We start from the raw sequence: 19,277 nt of genomic DNA, 5'->3' as shown, positions 1-19,277 counted from the left end.
GTTGCGGTTAAGGTATTGGATTAGACTCAGGAGGACTATTCCTAATAGGTGAAATTCTCCTGTCAGCAATGAAAGCTGCCTGAGTGAGTTAAAGCTAGTTTCTGCCCCATCTACACACAGGGTTGTTGTAGGAGAAAAATGGGAACAGGAAGGCTAGTTATGTTATCTTAAGCTCCTGGGAAAAAAGATGCAATATACATCTAATTAGGAAATATGGCTAAAGTTTTTAGGTATGTAGGAGGGGCAGAAGAAAGGGAAGTTAATTTTATAGTCAAGAGACAGCATAGAAGATAGTCAGTGCCATGGATCAAGATTGCCATGAAAAGTGATTGATGGCTTGTAATATATTCTAATGATGTGGCTCATTGATGGAATATCTAATATATTCCAGATGGAATATCTGGTTGGGAAAAAAGAAAAGAAAAAAATTTATTTGCATCAGAGGTAGGTTTTGGGTCATTTATTGTGACATAAAGCAGAGGTCTCCAACCTTGGCAATTTTAAGACCTGTGGACTTCAACTCCCAGAATTCTGGGAGTTGAAGTCCACAAGTCTTAAAGTTGCCAAAGTTAGAGACCTCTGACATAAAGGGTACTTTGGAGGTGTTCCACTATGCTTAAACCAGAGGAGCTCCTGACGAGAGAGAGTGAATTGGCTACAGAAAATATTTCTCACTTACCCTGTATTGTCGAAATTTGTCAAAAACATAGCTCAGCTTCTCATTGTCCACAGCTGCTCTTCTTCTTTAGTTGGTTTGTTTTTGCTACTGCCTTGGTTATATGTTAAAACATCTATTCTAACCAACAAAAACCCACAAACATTGCCGTAACATCAGATTTGTTGGAATTTAGCAGATGTTAGCCAAAGTGGGAAAAAATTAACTAAGCCTTTTTTTGAAGTCTCTGGATATATTGGGACTGCCACTCCCAGAACTATCCAGCCAGCTGAATTTTGTGATTTATATTCCCATCACATCTGGAGATTGCCAAATTAATGGAAATGTTGCTAATATGATTGAATTTTTACATAAAACTGTTAATGTTGCACAGATGTAGTGCAGTGCTTGCTCAAAGAGCTTACAGATTACATAAATGGAAAGAATATGCAGGATACATAAGAGAAGAGGCAGCAAATCAGATGGCAGCAAATAAAGGGAATATAAGATGAATCAACCTTTTTTTTCTAAGGGGGAGTCTTGAGAAGGAAATGGCTGAGATGAACTGAGGTAAAAGGAAATAGTTTCTAGCAAAGGGAACAATGTGGCTGAGATGAATATTGGTTATAGAGTATTTTTTCTGCTCTACCCTTTTCATCTAATTTGCATCTTAATAATTTGCTGTAAGAAGGACTTTAAAATCATAAGGTAGTTGAACAGTCCAAACACTATTTGATGAGTTGGAAAAACCAGATGAAATCAGCCATGTTCTTTCTTTATGCTCAATCTCTTCTCTAGCATTTCACTATGTTCACATATGACAAGCACAACCATTCATCATGGAGAACAGGGCAGAGACTGCACACCAAAAGAACAAATTAATCTTAGAAAATGAGTGAGTTCCCATGAAAAAAAAATCCAAGTTCTGTACACAAAACTCTCTACTATATGAACTTTGGGAACATTTGGGAATTTGCTTTACCGTAGGTTGAGTCTGGAATGATAGTTTTCTGCAATGCTGGGACAGCTTAATTTAGGAATAAGCTAACAGTATGGAAAATAGTACCGTAGAAGGAGATACCAGGGTGCATCTGAGTTTGGCCTGTTACTCTACCCATATAGGCTGCCTTAATCTTCTAATCTTCTTTTAAATCCTATTCCTATTACATTGAGTTACCCTCTGTGGACTGTCCATACATTTATGAAAACAAATCAATAAATAAACAATTGTTTGGCAGCGCTCATAAAAATGTTTAAGGTGCTCAGGAAGCAATTCATGAGAGTGCCTGCCAGTATCCCAGTGAAATAAGTACCATTCATGTATCCAGGCTGCACATATAATATCCATTGCTTTTAATGGGGTTTAGACACTTCCTTGTGACTTTTTCTGTGATGTTAATAAAATAACGAGAAATTCATCCTGCTACGGACAGAGGCAAATATGAGAATCAGAAATGTGTTTCCATGGCTGGTTTGAACACCAGATCATGTGAATTTTTGGAGAAATTCTCAGAATTGAAATAAGACTCCAAACTCCGGCCAATGGGTATTCCTCAGAGCATTCAAATTAATGTGACTTTCCATTATAACTTTTCAGAGGAAGCGCAAAATCCCAAAATAAGATTTTTCTTCCACTCCCAGTCCCACCCACACAGAAGATAATTCATGTCTTTACGTATTAAGTAACTAAATGTTGTGCAAAAAATTAGAAAAGGAAAAAAAAATACTCAATTGTGATAGATGAGAGCTTAGGCCAGATGACCACTGCAACCATCTTGAATTTGAAAACCATTGAATTGGCTAGTTGCCTTGGTTGTAGAATAGCCAGTATTATCTAGATGTAACAAAGGTGTTGTACTGCACAATCCCCTTGCCAAAATACCTGATGCCACCCAGAGTCCCTACTTCATTTGCACAATGTAGATTGCATAGGCTAAGCTTTCTGTGATTTCTGCATAAATTTGCTTCTCTGGAATATGGAATAAGTGCCCAGTGTACTATCAATACTGTTGTGTATCTGGCTCAGAGATTGATGAATTCCATATGTGTGGTGGCTTTTATGCTGAGCCAGTAATCAGAAGTACTGCCGACTGTAGAGAGCTTGGGTGAAGTGGAGATTATAGGAACTTTTTGAAGATTTACTGGTGCTATTATGAGATCGGTGACACGGGAAAACAGTTAGCAGACCACAGAGGAGACATCTGGATCAACATGATATATCTTCTCCTCAGCAGCCAGCAACAAGATTGAAAAACATTGCCAATGTGCCTCAAAGGAGATGGAAGGATGCTAAGAGATCCATGTAGATCCAATGAAAAAGGCTCTTTTGATCAAGAACAGAAAAGAGATAGATATTGTTGTACTACAACTCCCATCATTTCATGCTTTTAAATGGGTAAGACTCATGGGAGTTATCTTTAAACAACATTTGAAGGATCACATATTGTTCACCTCTCCTTTATATAAAGTCCAAGACAGGGAACCTTTTTAAGCAGATTAGAATCTAGAATTGAAGATGAGAATCTCCTCAGTGGGAATAGCAATGGTATCTTGGTATTCTCTTCCGATCTTACATGGTTAAATGACTGCCCACACTCTTCCTCTAACTGTCTCCTCTTCCATTTCCAGCAGGTTTTCAAAACCTGCTCCAGAATCTGTCACCAGAAACTGAATTTCATTTTCTGTTTGAGAAATTTCATCCCTAAAGTCCAAATACATAACATGAAATTATTGTATTAATTTTGGAGTCTGGAGCAAGGAATTGTATTCATTCTACATTCTGTAGACACTGTAAATGTCCTTTTTCTTTAGCTGAACCGATACATTTATCAAATGTTTAATGTTTTCTGTCTGAAGACTTACACTGTATCACCAGAAACAAAAAAGGAATAGTGTCACTAACTTGGATTTATTTATCTGCATAATAAATGCACTTATCAAATGCAATGACATCTTGCTGCCAGTTCATCTGAGGTTGTTTAAAATAATAAAACAAGCCGATGATAACAATAGATGAAACAGTGTCGCCATAGGCCAGGTGTGTCAAACTCATGTTGTCCCGGCGGTGTCACATGACAATATTGTGACTTCCCTCCTTTCGCTAAACCAGGTGTGGGCGTGGCCAGCATGTGATGCATCCAGCCCACGGGCTGCGAGTTTGACACCCCTGCCTTAGGCTAACTAATGATCCCCTCTGATGCCAATGGTGCAATGAGTGTCTTTATTTTGATATTCTCCTGTGCACTGAGGCCTTAAACAATCCATGAGATGGAGGGGTATTATCTGTGTCCCCCGTGATTCTCTCAATCCTCTCTACTAGCCAGTAAGACGACCTTCTTGATTGGGGTTTCTGTTTTTCCTCAGTTTGTACATGTTCCGATTGATTGATTACGTGTTATTAACTCAATGTCAATTCTGTGATCATGGATAGATTTTCTCTGTTAGGGTTCTGTCCCTAACTTGGTTGTTTCATTGGGATGCGTTAATCTGTTCTTATGAAGAAGGGACAAAGCTGCCAGGATTTATCTCATTGGCTCTTGAATGCATGAGATGAAGTGGAAATTAATTACCACCGCTATGTTTGTAAATATAGTTGCAGGGTCAGAGGCTGTACGATAGATTTTTGACATCTCAGTGGGACATTTTTATGTTAGATAAATTTCAGGGAAACATGCCTCATTTGATTCTTCAGACTCACCAGGATTAATTATGTAACAAGAATGCATGATTTCATTGGGAGGAAGAACAGTTCTGGTGAGCTTCCAACACTACTGAGAATAATACACAAACTCAGTTGGGATTTTTGTTTTGCACTGTTGCTATAAAGTGGATTAATGGATTGATATTTAGAATTTATTTTGCATTTTGGTACAATCCTTTATTTTCCTCTCTGTCCTTTAAGCTCCCCTTTTAAGTCCTTGATTAACATCTGAGCAAATTCTTTCCAGTAGTTCATGCCGTAATACTTGTGTGCTAACTTGACAAGTTTTGTATGTACAAAATACAGGGGAAAATGTTATAAACTTACAAAAAGTGGATATAGCTATCTGTCAGCCTCATTGGCAAACATATGATTAGTAAAGTTACTATCACTGCCCCTTATTTTTGTTAATATTTTACTTGAGTAATCTTCAGAACTAAAGCATATGATATTTCCATCTAAGGTTAGAGATGTACAGTTGAAGCAAGTTCGTAAAAGGCCCTTATTATCTGGACCACATTCTTGTAGGAGAAAATGCCAAGCTTTTCTTGTGGGTGTGTGCCTACGTGGTTTGGTTATAAAATTATATTGTTACATGTTCTTCTAATTTATTACAAAAATGATTTTGGAAAAGCAGCATACGTCTTCATATACAATTACACATAGTTGTTTAATTCTGCAGAATATACTGGAGATGGTACTTCATAAGGGCTACATAATACTTCACAACAAAGGAGAATCACTGTTTATGTAATGTCCCTTAGCTATTGTATTATTTAAGGAATGTGTGCCCCGATATTCCTCTCCAAAAGAGGAATTGCTGCCCATACTTCTCAAATATAAAAACATAATGACAATAATCAATCCTTAGAATCCATTTAAAATAAATTAAAAGCAGCTGAAAACCCACAAGAGACTAACTCTAGCAGTCAATAAATAAAAATAAAACAGAGTAATTGGCTTGTTTCAAGTAGCTGAGCTTCAATCCTGTAACCAAAATCCATAATTTCTTCTTTCTTGATATTGGAACTCTGATGTTGGGGAAAGTATGGATGGATTGTGGGAAGCTTTAGGTATAAAGATCTTTCTTTCTTTCCTTCTTATGTTCCTGACCCAAGGGAAGATTGAGGCCAATCTTTGACATGGGAGGGAATCTGATTTTAAAAAGTGTGGGAAAGGAAGAAGGTATGAACTTTTCTATCAGCCCTTATTTTGGTCAGGCATGGTGCTGAATTCACCAGATACCCCAAAACTGGAGAATCTGGAGAAAGTTAAGTGGGCTTGTCATGGCTATTTTGAAGGCTACTATTCATATATTTATGGTGGATTTGAATGGATGCTGGGTCCTTTTTCAAGAATGTAAGAAGCATTCAATGAGCCACAATAGCGCAGTGGTTAGAGTGCAGTACTGCAGGCTACTTCCGCTGACTGCTGGCTGCCTGCAATTTGGCAGTTCAAATCTCACCAGGCTCAAGATTGACTCAGCTTTCCATCTTTCCGAGGTGGGTAAAATGAGGACCTGGATTGTTGTGGGTAATATGCTGACTCTGTAAACCACTTAGACAGGGCTGTAAAGCACTGTGAAGAGGTATATAAGTTTAAGTGCTATTGCTATTGCTATTTTGCTTGATCAAATAATGATCCATTAAGCTATTTTCACATTCTTCTCTGAATGAATTATCTCAGCAATTCAGGAGCAGGTTATCATATTGGTGGTATTTGTTTTCTTGGTGTCCATGCAGTCCTAATTATTTGATCTCCCTTCCCACCCAAAGGCTCCCTGCTGCCTAACTGTTCCCTGGCCAACGTTTCAGAAGCATCACTGTGGGGTCCTGCTGCCATGGTTTGGGGAATCTTATCCAGGGAAAAACTATCTCAGTGAAGAAATGTGTTTATTTGCTGCCCAAATTTCACACGATTCAACCACGATTTGAAGACATAAACCCTAAAGGGAAGAAGAAATCCATGAAGGAGAGGAGCTAAAGGCAGGTGTACAGTAGAACCGCACAGTGATGCTTCTGAAATGTTGGCCTTCTCTGTGCAACTGCCTGGAGATGCTGTGTAAACATGATCTCTTCCCTGAGCCAAAATCTCTCCCAGTTTGTAACTCACAAGTGGGTCCAAGCAGAACATTCCTTGCGCTTTGTGGATCAGGGCCAGCCCTGAAGGCTAGGAGTAGGCCCTTTTATGGTAGCATTTCTCCATTAGGTTTAAAAAAAAAAGCCGCAACCACTCAGCCCATAACAAAACAGAGGAGAGAACACAAACAGAGACCCTGGAATGTGTACAGTGTTGGCCAGGGAACAGTTAGGCAGCAGGGAGCCTTTGGGTGGGAAGGGAGATCAAATAATTAGGACTGCAAAAACCCTCTTCTCTGCCCTGAGTAGGAAGATAATACAGGAATGTGCATCTGATGGGCAGGTTGCTACATGCGGAGGGGAGAGGAAATGTTTCCTAATGAGCCTTGTTTGGTCACTTGGGTAAATTATCAGAGATATTTTTTAGTGGGTACAGCAAATAGTTTTAACCTCAGGAAACGTTCTTTATTGTGTATTTTCAGTGCTATCAGCTACTTAGCTAAAAATAGCATCCGTAACTTTTGCTGCAGTCTGAACCGAAGCTCTAATTAATGAAGTGTAGGAAAACAGTACTATCATCTCACTGTTTCTGCCTTTCTCTTCATTTAGCAGGAGGCAGGCAGGTTCTTCCTGGGTCCAAAAGATCAAAAAGCCAAGCTGTAATTCCAAAGACATCTTCCATCCAGTCAATGGGAGTTATCCAGATACACTTTTGCTATGTTGATAATTTTGTAGTGGCTCGCCACTGAAAAATAATCTGCCCACAAATTGTCTGTTCTGTGGGAGTGCAGAATGTATTTGTCTCTTTCTGGAAACCACAAAAAGGACCTGGAATGCCTAAGTGATTTAGTCCTATCTAGACACTTTGTGGAACCTGGTTGGGGAATATAAAAGCATTCCTAGGATGATTAAAACCTGTAGAAATACAGAAGCCATAGCTGAAAAGGCAATGATAACAATTACTGCCTAAGGATGTCAGGTACATAGCAAATATTTTTAGGCAAGCCAACAGGTGCCCCAAATGGACATGTTACTTGTCTTGTGAGGGTTGCTTCAAATCTATTTCATTGAATCTAATGGATTATGGTGTTGCAAGCAGGAATTGTGACTCTGAAATCCACCTGGGAAAAATGAAGGAAAATCTTGACTCATTATTTATATGTCTAGCATGATAAGGGCAGAACCAAGGGCTTTTTTTTCTAAACTGAAATTCAATTTGCAGACAACACAGAACAGCTCTGTTCCCTAAATTACTATCTATAAGTTTATAGTGGATGTGAACAAATGCTGGATACTTTTTTTTGAAGAACATAGAAAGCTGGTCTGTCCAAATAATGATCCATTATGGTGTTTTCAAAACTCTGCAACTTAGGAGCAGGATATTATCAAGTATATAATGAAATTTAGCATGAAGGATTCATCTCTTTGCTCCTACCACAATTAGGGCACTTCCTTAACCTTATGAAAAATACACAGTGTCACAGTTGTTTGAGATGTAGTTAAACCGAGCCAGCCTAGGGTTTATATTACTGAAAACTTGGGGATCATCCTTATTTCCTATTCACAGTATGAGTATATCCTGGTAGATAGTTTTATGTTAAGCAACTTCACAACGTTGTCTTCATCTCATTTCCATCTCATTGCTGAGGCAGCTTAAAGATAACTTTTAAAGATAATATTTTCAGTATCTCCCAACTGTCAATATGATTTGGGATGCTCCATTGAGAGCACGGATGGTTAAAGCAGTTATTTTTTCAACTGCCATTGGCCATTTTAGGCTGATATGGGCACCATCTTCTTAAGCCTGTTCACTAGGAATTCTTCTCCAAGACCATTTTTGACTTGTGTGGCAGGAGAGGCTAGACACCTGGTTCATGCAGAGTCATTGATTCCATAATTTCTGGATGCTGTTTTTTGAACTTCTAAGAACCATGTTAGGTCTTACAAAGTCTGGTTATATATAGGCTGTCTTTGTTTAGTGACTACCTCATTTGTAACTAGTCACAAGCAACTGTTCCAGTTATAGCAGTGATGAAAAAAAAACTTCATGACCAATGCTCACATTTACAATTTTTGCAATTCTGTAAAGCAAAGGAAAGCTGAAGATAGACAAACAGTCACAATTTTGCTTAGCCACCACCTTCCTTAATGACTGAGTCCCAGTGGTGGCCAATAAACGAGAACCACCTGTCTATAACCAATCTGTGTAAGACCTAACATAGTTAGGTTTAAATTACTGTATTCTGAAAGGATGGTGGACCTGCTTTTTTTTTTTTTTAAATGTGGCCTCAGTGCCCTGGGAAAAGTGCCAAACCTGTGTTTTGAACACAGGACTAGTGGAGTGCTGCACAGACAGTTGAAAAAGAACCATGTTCTTCTGGTTGTGTCACTGATTTAAAATTGTAAGGACAGCACTCCTCACTAAGTTTGTTACCCAAGACAAGGGCTTGCTGGGGCAGCAAAATTGCTAGCATTCTTTTTCTTTTGGCTCAAGGACTGCTAGACCGTACTTTCACGTGGTTGTCTGGTGATGCCCTTTTCTTGTTGTTGTTTTTTAAAAAAAGATATAACTCCATCATAGGCAAGGGGGAAGGGTTTCTCTCATGGCACAACTCAGCAAACAACAAAACATTGTATGGGGCAACACGCTCATGCTTGCTTGGAACTATCGCTCGTTCAGGGGTATCCCAGCTCCAGCGTGTTGCCTGATAGGGCTGCAAAACTATGATCAAGTGAAGAAATGTAAGCAACTCTCCTTCCATCTTCAGCTGACTTGCTCTTTCCTTCTGGTATCAGCTCCCTTATATGGCAAATAAATTTGTCCACTCATAGCCCAAGCAACTCTTTTGTGTCCTAAAATGAACTGTCATTGCCTTTCAACTGCGTAAGCTTCTTATGGGCAGGAAATGCATGTCTTCACTTATTTAGTCCTTTGGAGTGCTTCTTATTTTTCTTGAGATGTGATGTTATACAGTTTGGCATACTAAATGAAACCATGTTCTATAGTCTGTGATGTGGGAAGTCTGGGGTTGTTTATGGAAGTCAACTCATGGATAAAAGAGATACGTTATATTGTTTAATTGGGCTCTTTCTTTGTGCTGCTGATGCTCTCCCCATGACACCACCCAAAACTGGGCTTCACTCACAGATCTTCAGTATTGGAAGGCATCTTAAAAGCCTCTTAAGATTTAAGAGCAGCATTTAAAAGTATTTCATTTATAATAATTCATTACTGGCGGCGGAGTCCCTTAATGACACACGCATGTGGCATTGGCAGACAGTTGGCAACGATATATTTATTCCCCATGTCAAAATCTGGTCATTACTATTGCATCGAAGGTCTTCAAGTGTTTTGGGAAGGGGACATTTGGAATTCTGAATATGTGTTGTTAGTGCTCTCACAAATTGGTTGCTTTGGAGGGCTTGCCTGTTCACAAAACAGCTGCCTGCTGTGACTCAGCCAGTTACAAAACATCAGTTTACCAGAATTTTACCTGCTTGCCACTCCAGCCACCTCATGGAATCTCTGCTGGCCCTGCATACACAGAAGTGGCTTGTTGGACTCCTAAACCAGGGGTTCCCAACAGAGGTGGTTATTCAGCAGGTTCTGACCAGTTGTGGAGAACCGGTAACAGAAATTTTGAGTAGTTCGGAGAACCGGCAAATACCACCTCTGACTGGAAATTTTGCAGTGTCCTTCCCCTGCCACGCCCACCAAGCCACGCCCACAGAACCAGTAGTAAAAAAATTTGAATCCCACCACTGGTTCCCAACCCCCAGGCTGCGGCCCACTTCCGGGTCTTGAGCCTTTTGGAACTGGGCCATGGAAGTGGCATGTGTGCATGTGCATCCTTACTTGCACAAACAGCGAGTGCACGTGCACATTCCCCATTTGTGTGAGCGCATGTGCACATCTTGCCACTTGTGCAAATAGAGCTACATGCATGTGCACACATGCCCACTGTGTGCACGGAACCATTCCCTCTCCTACCCCCCGCTGGTCCCAAAAGATGAAAATGTTGGGGAACTCTGTCCTAAACAGATCACTTCACTTTTGTATTTCTGGATTGCCAGTACAAAGAAGAGGATACAAGAGAAAAGAGAAAACATGAAAAGTCGAGATAGGTTTACACCATAATGAGATGTAAGCATGGAAAGGCTCTAAGAATACCTTTCTGAGTACTGAATGAGGATATAAAACAGGGGTTCTTAACCTTTTCTTCACCAGGGACCCTCCCCCCTTTAAATATTTTTTGTGGCCACAGATTAGGTAGGTATGTCTGGCTACAGGGTCATGCAACCTTGAATCTTAACTAAGATCCCTAAGTCTTAACTCAAGATTTAAATCATAATATTTCTTCATGGACTTCTTCTGGTGATATTGCCCCCCCTGCACCTCCCCGCCAGACAAGGATCTGCAGACTGCAGGTTGAGAACCACTGACATAAGACATTATGGTGGCAGGACATATAATACTGTGAAATGGGGTGGTGGGAGTAGACGTAATATCTTTGCTTTTGTGTTGCCTGTAATCATGCTCAGTAGATTCATGGTTGCCTGACCCTGTAGCCAGACATACCTACCTAATCTGGCAAATGAACTTGCATCTATTAATGAAGATGCAAGAGCAGTTTGTAAAACAAAATGTGGTTAGATTTCATGTTCTTTCACAGGCTAATCTATTGATGCCCTCTGCTGTTTGGAAGTCAATAACTTCATTCTTTCTGTAAACAATAAAGATTGTAAGCGGTTTCCAGTACAAAAAAGGGAGGGAAAAAAGAGACAAAAGAACTGGCACATTATAGAAGAACATCTCCCAAGGACCAAAAGGCCAAATGCAGTTGCCTCTGGAAATGATTGAAACTGAAATTTGGCTGGATTTGATGTTTACATGGCATCTGTGGAAAAAGAACACACTTCCCTGTCCCCTTTTGTTCTATAAGCATTCTGTAACATGGGGGTTCAATTAAGTGGATATGAGATTTCTCTTAGTTGAGGCCAACTTTCTTTTTTATTATTATTTATTTTAGCACTCAAATAGTTTTTCCACATAAAGGGGCCTCTGGGGATTGGATGAGCTAGTTGTGTTGGGGAAGAGGCCTTCTTGTTCTTCTAGAGAGCCCCTGTGCTAGGAAGGCAATAGGGAAATATTCTTTTAACTCAACTCCCCCCTCCCCCAAGAATTCCCTGAAATTCATAGTTAATGATGGCTTAGGAAAAAAACAGCAACCCTTATCAGTTGCTTCAAAATCAAAAACTCTAGTAAAAAATCTCAGTATTTAAATATTAATGCTAATAACAGATTTGGATTATTTGCTTATGACATGCATATGTTAGGGTTATTTATCAACTCTGACATGATGCAGGGAATAGGTGGCTAACAAATTCATATCAAAAACTAAGCCATTCTTATGATCCACAGCCTAGGGCGCTTGAGGTCTCTGGCTACAATGGAATTCAGGGCCTTCACACCACTGTTATTTTTTTATATATATGTTTCTTTATCTTAAGAATTAGTCTTTATGTTCTTCATCTTAAGAAGTAGTCATGGCTGGAAGATGTAGCAGGTTTGTTTGTTGCTTTTGAATGGTATCATGAAACAAACCAATATGAAAAAGAGGTTGCAGAGATGTTTTCTGAACATTGATCCAAAACAGCGTATTTTTTTCATGTGAAATAATTATCTTGTGAGCAAGGTATGCTAGTAGTCAACAGGATATAATGCAAAGCCGAGAAAGATCAATGCTATATTTTCAAATGTTACAGCTATCAGGAGTTGTACAAAAATATTCACTGGACTTTTCCATCTTTTTACTGCTTACTAGAAGATCGGGTTGTACTTAGTGTATGTCCACATACTACCATAGATTTCACTGAATGATTTTGGAGCCATCACACACTCTCTTTCATCTTCTTCACATTCTGAAAATAAAAAGAAGGGAAGACTGAATGTAAGCCTCCTTGAATTCCATAGCATATAAATATAACCGTAATAGGTTTTGGTGGCTAGATGCAACACTTTTTTTGTGTGTGCAACTCAAAGATACAATAGGCAAGAGACCGACAGTGGTTTCCTCCAAACAGGTTGCAATTTCCCATTGGTTTTTATTCTACTTTTATTTTTGGTGTAACATTTTTTTTATAATTTATGTTTGCTTCTGTTTTCATGGTATATGAAGCACACAGAATGCTATTATTACTTGTACTACAATTACTACTATTATTTTTCAGCTATACATTGGGATGTTTTTGAAAGCTGCCAGTAAAATTTGGCAACAAAGGATTTTTAAAAATGGGGTTTAGGGTCTCATCAAAGCCCATAATTATAAATTGCCAAAGTCCTACCTTACAACAAAATCAAAACACCATCTTCAGTGCACATCATGACCATGAAAATAAACACAAACACACATCCTTCACACTCCACACATTGAATTGAAAACCCTGACACCGCACCAACACTGCATTACACAGTAGAATTCAACAGAGCTACTGCCCTGGGATAGAAGCTGTTTCTCAGCCTATTTGTCCTTGAAAGAAGGAGCAGCTAGCCATAGCATCCATGTGCGCAGCCATCTTGAAAACCATCAAGTGCTTATTGTCAAGCACTGTAGTTGCTTTCTTTAAAATTGTAAAAAAACAACCCTAAAATATATATAAAAAAATAAGTATTAAAGCTGCAGTATTCCTCCTTTTGCTCAGTAATGTTTTCTTATAATACTAGACCTCTGGCCTTGAAAGCTCATGTTGTCTAGTGAACAAATCCTCTGTAAGAGTACAGCCTTGATAAGAATTTTCAATCCTGGGCAGTTGCATGATGGGTTCTTACAGTGTGACCCACTCAATCTCTGTACATTTTGTATCCTTTCCCAAACACCTATTCTGAAATCTTCCTGAACGTTCAGTTACTTTACAGGGAGCAAATAATTCCCGTGTACAGGTAGGAGCTACATCAATGTTTGGTGTATTTGGTTTATTTTGGTGTATCAGTGTTTGAGTCAGTTTGGTGTAGTGGTGAGCCAGGAGTGTAGAAACCAGGGGACGGTGAGAATTCTTGTCCCACCATTGGAATGAAAGCCAGCTCGGTTACTTTGGACCAGTCATTCCCTCTCAACTCAACCCACCTCACAGGATTGTTGTTATGGGTGAAAATGAGGAGGGGGAAGAATTATGTATGTTTGCCCCCCTGAATTACTTATTAAAGGTGGGATAAAAATCAAGTAAGTAAAGTAAGTAAGTAAGTAAGTAAGTAAGTAAGTAAGTAAGTGTGATTGCTGTTAGATGGTAAGAGGGAAGTACATCCAGTGTTCAGGTGAAATGTGTGTTATTTTGCTTTTTTCTGTGTTATGACTACTAATGTTGGGTCTCCTTTGTTTGCTCTTTTAGGCTGCCACACCTTGCATGCCTGCTGGCAATCATGAGCTGGTAAGTGTGTTTCCTTTTATTTTTCTTTGTCCCTTGCTTTTATCTACTGTATCTCATTTTTCTGCCCAGAAAATTGCATAAACCACTTAATTGTTGAGATGAAAGTAGGTAGGTGAAGTTTAGGAATTAGAAGAGACAACAACTTGTTGGAAAAGCATCTCTATGCATGCAAACTCTGCTGCAAGTTTGGATGTTCTTTATTTTTAATGGATTCTTCTGAATGTTTCCAAAAATGCAATCAACGGAGAAAATATTAGGAAACCCCCAGCAACTGCACAGTTTGTACCAAAGAGTTGGTTGCATACAAACGAGATCTGCACACCTTTCCATTAAAACATGAAAACTAAAGAAAAGCAGGAATATTTGCAGAGATGTTTGTTTTCAGAGTTTAATTAATGCATATTTCACAGTTTGCATATTTACTGGTGTACACATATTTTCAATATGTGTAATGGGTGATAAGAAAGCACACTTTCCATTTATGCAGTAGGGTTTCTAATTGGTCTTCTCTGTCAACCTGCTGGATCCCTCATATGAGTTATACTTTTTGGTTCTGCAAACAGAATTACACCATTGAATTCAACTTGACATCTTGCTTGGCATCACATTAGGGTTGTGAAGATTGTCCAGCTGTTATTATGTTGGTGAAAATGCAATGACTTATTATGAATTGTTGAACTGTGCTATTCAAATATTGATCTAGATTTACTCCATGCCATTTTGGTATATTTGTGATGATGCTGGATGAGAAATCAGCAAATAGTGCATTCAAGTCCATCCTTAGATGTAGAAGTGCAGGAGATGATGCTGATGAGTGTGGTATACACAATGAAGCAACAAAATGCTAGGCAACTGCTATAGGCCCAGCAAGAAGCAATATTGTCTTTATTTACCCCATTCGCTCCTCCATGTCAGATATCTGAAACTCTGTCAAGATTTAGGTGATTCCTAAGACATTCTCTCATATTAAGGCTAAGAACTCACAATGGCTTAGAAGCCTAATATTAGAAAATGATGCCTTGAGATTTCCTGGGTGTTATAAATCTTGGTTGATGAGTTGGGATGAAGCCCATATAAAATCGTCCCTATATTGGATATTCTCAAGTACATAGGAAGCCATAAAAACAGCTTTCGGAGGACACCAAATCTTTAATAAGTAGATTGATAGTAGCAAAGGTAATGCTACAAAATTACAAAAAAATTTCCAGTGATTGCCCAATAAACTGCTCATGACTGCCCAGTATTTAATGTAATCACAACAATTGGAAATAAATTCAGACTTATTCCGTGTTATAGAATAATCAGGTAGGATGTGAAACTTATATATTAATGAAATGAGAAATGTCCTATTAGCATAAATTCTTATTTATTCTCATTTATGGAATAATCAGGATATGAAAGTCATGTATTAATGAAATAAGATTCGGAATAGAGAGTTTTGGTCTATCTGTAAAAGTTACCATGTGATCTATATATGGAATTTTATTCTCTGACACTCAAGTCTACTCACATTAATGTTTTCAGCATTTTTAATTGTCTAGACAAGACGTCCTTAAGCCATTTTTTTTAAAAAAATAAGACATCTTTGGTATGTAACTCATCATAAATTTCACAAGGAGAGGCATACCATTAATCTTAATTCCTGATTTAGGAACTGAGTAAATTATATGATTTAGGATCTGAGTAAATTATATTAATCCAAACAAAAACATTTTTAGGAAACTCCCAAAAAGTTAAGCATGTTAAAAAAAAAACTATACAAAAATGTTTTTTCAACATTCAGGCCTGTAGCTGCTAGATCCTGTTTATTTTAAGTTAAAACAAGAACATCATAAAAAACCAGAAGCCTAACCCTGAATGCATCCTGGCTGAGCTGGGTACACAGCAGTTAGAAAAATAAACTGGTTCCAAATGCAGGTAGTCCTTGACTTATGACCACAATTGAGCCCCAAATTTCTGTTGTTAAGTGAGACATTTGTTAGATGAGTTTTGCCGTTTTACATCTTTTCTTGCTACAGTTGTTAAGCGAATCACTGCAGTTGATAAGTTAGTAGCCTGGTTGTTAAGTGAATCTGGCTTCCCCATTGACTTTGCTTGTCAGAAGGTTGCAAAAGGAGACATTGCAACCGTTGTAAATGTGAGCCAATTGCCTAGCAACTGAATTTTGGTCACATGATCATGAAGATGCTGCAAAGGTTGTAACTATGAAAAATGGCCATAAGTCACTTTTTTCAGTGGCCATTGTAACTTTGAATGGTCACTAATCGAACTGTTGTAAGTTGAAAACTACCAGTAGCTGTTAAAATCTTTAGCATCCAATTGCTTAACGCAAGTGATAGGAAATTAGAATATATGGTAATATCCTTGTGTGGTTTAGTAATAATTATAATATTTGCCCCATTAAAACTAAAAAACAGGAATTTATTTGGGGGAAAAAAGTCACTCAGAAAAATAGGAGATTATAAGGCCCAATATACAATGTATCGAACAGGGATCCTACCGGCATAACAACCGGTTCGGTAAGCACGCACTTTTGTGAGCTGTTCTTCAGAGCTACTGGTTCTATTGAACCGAGCCGAACCGGTAGAATAGCACCCCTGGTACCAAATCAGAAAACTATCGATCAGGAGTTTCCCCAATTTCATAGATTTAACTGTAGGGACTGGTTCGTAAAGTAAGAAAATGAAGTGAGATTAGTAAGTTGGTCCTTGTGGTTATTTTTACTTTTTGTTAAAAGCAAATTGTCTTGCCATTTATTGCTGAAGAATGGGAATCTGCACACCATTTGCATCTCCAATAAATGGTACATTTATGTTTGCCTGAAGAATATGCTCCATTTGTCTCCCTTTTTCAATATTTCTGCTTTGTTTGATGCAGTGTAATAAAATTCTACTTTGGAAGCATAAAACAGTATTAAGTTCATCTTTAACAGAGACGAAACTGTAAGATATTGGTCAGGAAATGGGTAGGGTAATGAACTAATAATTCAATAACTTTACCTTTTAAGCTTGTTGCTTTACTTTATAAGCTGCATATGTGATCATTCAACCTCAGATAAATACTTTGGAGATGTTCTATATCAAAGACAATGATGTAACTGAATCACTGTTAATAAAAAAAATCTGCCATTTCCTGTTCTATCTGTTTAATAAAGTCTGTATTGTTCAGCAAAGATATATTCAAGGACCATGCAAAAAATGTATGTATTTTTAAAGCTTTTTAAAGAAATTGTAGTAGAATCACATGCTTTAAATTTAGATAAAATAGTGAGGATCACAAGAGCATGGATTGAAATTGTAGTAGAATCACATGCTTTAAGTTTAGATACAGAAGAATGAACTATCAGGAAATAATCTAACCAAAAAGAATTTCTTTTATATGGAAGAAAGTAAAGTATACTCCCTTTGGGGAAGATTTATACAACTCAAAATATTCATTCAGCTAAATTCAGACATGTAGTCTTGCAAAATATTATGAATCTGAGAATATAATTTAGGTAGTGAAATGTTAAGAAAGATTAAAAGTTTGATTCGAATAACTTCTATTATATGGCCTGCTGATTTAGTTTACAGATATTCAAAACAATTATGTGTTTGTGATTGGACCATAGAAATTCAGGTTTCCTAAATCTTGATATATGGCAATAAGTATTTAAAAATGAGTTATCTTTCTGATACTTTTTCAACAGACAATTTAGAAAATATATTAATTAAAATGACATTTCTTGAATGTTTAGAATTATCACTAATGTAAAAATTTTCCATCCAAGCATTCCATAAAAGGGAAATAGGGATGCCACAGAAAACCAAATCCAATTCTCCTCCTACCCCTTTACTTAAATTTGGTCAATACTTGTTTATGCTTAGCTGGACACCAAGTCCTTTAATATTCAAAACTGCTGTTAAATAGTTTTAAAAACCAACAATCAAGAAAAATGGCATGTTACTTTATCCAAGCATGCTGCATCTGGATTGTATCAAAAGACAAGCTACTGCTTCCCAAAATAAGAAAAATGCAAAATAATAATAAAAATAAATAATAAAATAAAAAATAAAATATCTAAATCCTATTTTTCAATAATCAAAAATGTTAGGATATTAGCTAACCAGATGATTAAATATAACAAAAACTATCAGGGAATAGGAAAAAAATTCTCCCAATTAGCCCATTAAAATATGTGGATTTTTAAAGCAGATAAATTTAGGAGAGAAAAGGGAAAAGCAAAAAGCAAAAAGGAGAGGGAGGGGAAAAAAGGAGGAAAAGGAATACAGGTTGGTTAAAAAAAACCACTGCTGTTTGTAATATTTTCCTTTAGCCAAGGTCATATGAATATAAAAAGAACATGTAATTAAGAGACAGAGATAAGTTTAAAAGCTTAGATAGAAATAATTATAATAACAGGAAGAAACAAATAATCTTCCTTCTACAGTAACTTAAAAGGATAAGATTTTTTTTAATTTACACAGAATTACATATTGTTTTCTAAACGCCACTTGATAATAATTATAATTTTAAAAATTGGCTGGGTACCTGGTGAAATAGGGAAGATTCTTTTCTCATGCAATATTTCTCGTAGTGTTGAACATCTGTGTCATTGACCTTTAGTATAATCAGGGAAAATATAATGTGAAATTTATGATCTCTCCTTTCACTCAGTGGGATCTGCCCTTCTTGTAAAATGTCATTCCTGACAACAAATATAGGAAACTTCATAATGAATGGTTGAGGTTTACCAGTTATACAAAAAGGAGAAGCTGGAATGTCCTGAAGCCTCTCAATATCTAGTTGATAATCTTCAGATGTAGCTATTACTTCCTGTGTTAAAGGTTCCTTAAAAACACCAGCATACCTGTTACATGTGGGCAAAGACTTGGCTTCTACCTGCCTTTTTGAGGGGATGCCTTTGAGTCATTGTTGACTTTTGGTGACCTGAACAAGCTTCTGTGATTTTCTTGAGATTTTGGAAGTAGTTTGCTGACCCAAAGTCACTTAGCTGGCTTCATACCTAAGGCAGGACTAGAACTCACAGTCTCCTGGTTTCTAGCGTGGTGGCTTAACCACTACATCCTTCTACCTGCCTATCTAGTAGTAAGTCACAGACGTCCCCTTTCAGAGGGAGCTGTCACTGGGTCAGTGAAAATGCTCCCCTTCCCCTTTGAGAGTTATCTGTGGTCAGACAAAATGCTAGTTTCTAAATAAGCAGCAAGTTCAACTTTCCAAGATTTAGTATCACTCCTTTCTTCCCATCCCATTCCTCACAACCTCCAGTCAAAGACTTTTACTGTCAGAGATGGTGACATGTGATTTGTTAGTATCAACATACCAGTGATGTTTCATCCTGAGCTGACTTCTCCTCAAGTTCATATAGAAGTTAAGCCGCAGACAGGAAAGGGATGATCTCTGAGATAAACCCTAAGTG

The 19,277-nt window shown here is 37.8% G+C and overlaps 1 protein-coding gene across 16 annotated transcripts in view; it reads left to right on the top strand.

Moving 5' to 3' along the window:
- TNS1 (tensin 1) overlaps positions 1-19,277 on the top strand; it is a 374,426-nt gene that overhangs the window by 221,220 nt on the left and 133,929 nt on the right. For all 16 annotated transcript variants that reach the window (XM_087950347.1, XM_087950343.1, XM_026665513.2 and 13 more), the window contains one exon: positions 13,820-13,858. In XM_087950347.1, coding sequence (XP_087806473.1) covers positions 13,820-13,858 — 39 coding nt within the window. The remainder of the gene's footprint in view (positions 1-13,819; positions 13,859-19,277) is intronic.

Source organism: Notechis scutatus, chromosome 1, assembly GCF_049901735.1.
Source record: "Notechis scutatus isolate UNSWTSFEM ecotype Mainland chromosome 1, rNotScu1.2, whole genome shotgun sequence".
Classification (NCBI taxonomy): Eukaryota; Metazoa; Chordata; class Lepidosauria; order Squamata; family Elapidae; genus Notechis; species Notechis scutatus.
This window is presented reverse-complemented; position numbering and strand designations above follow the sequence as displayed.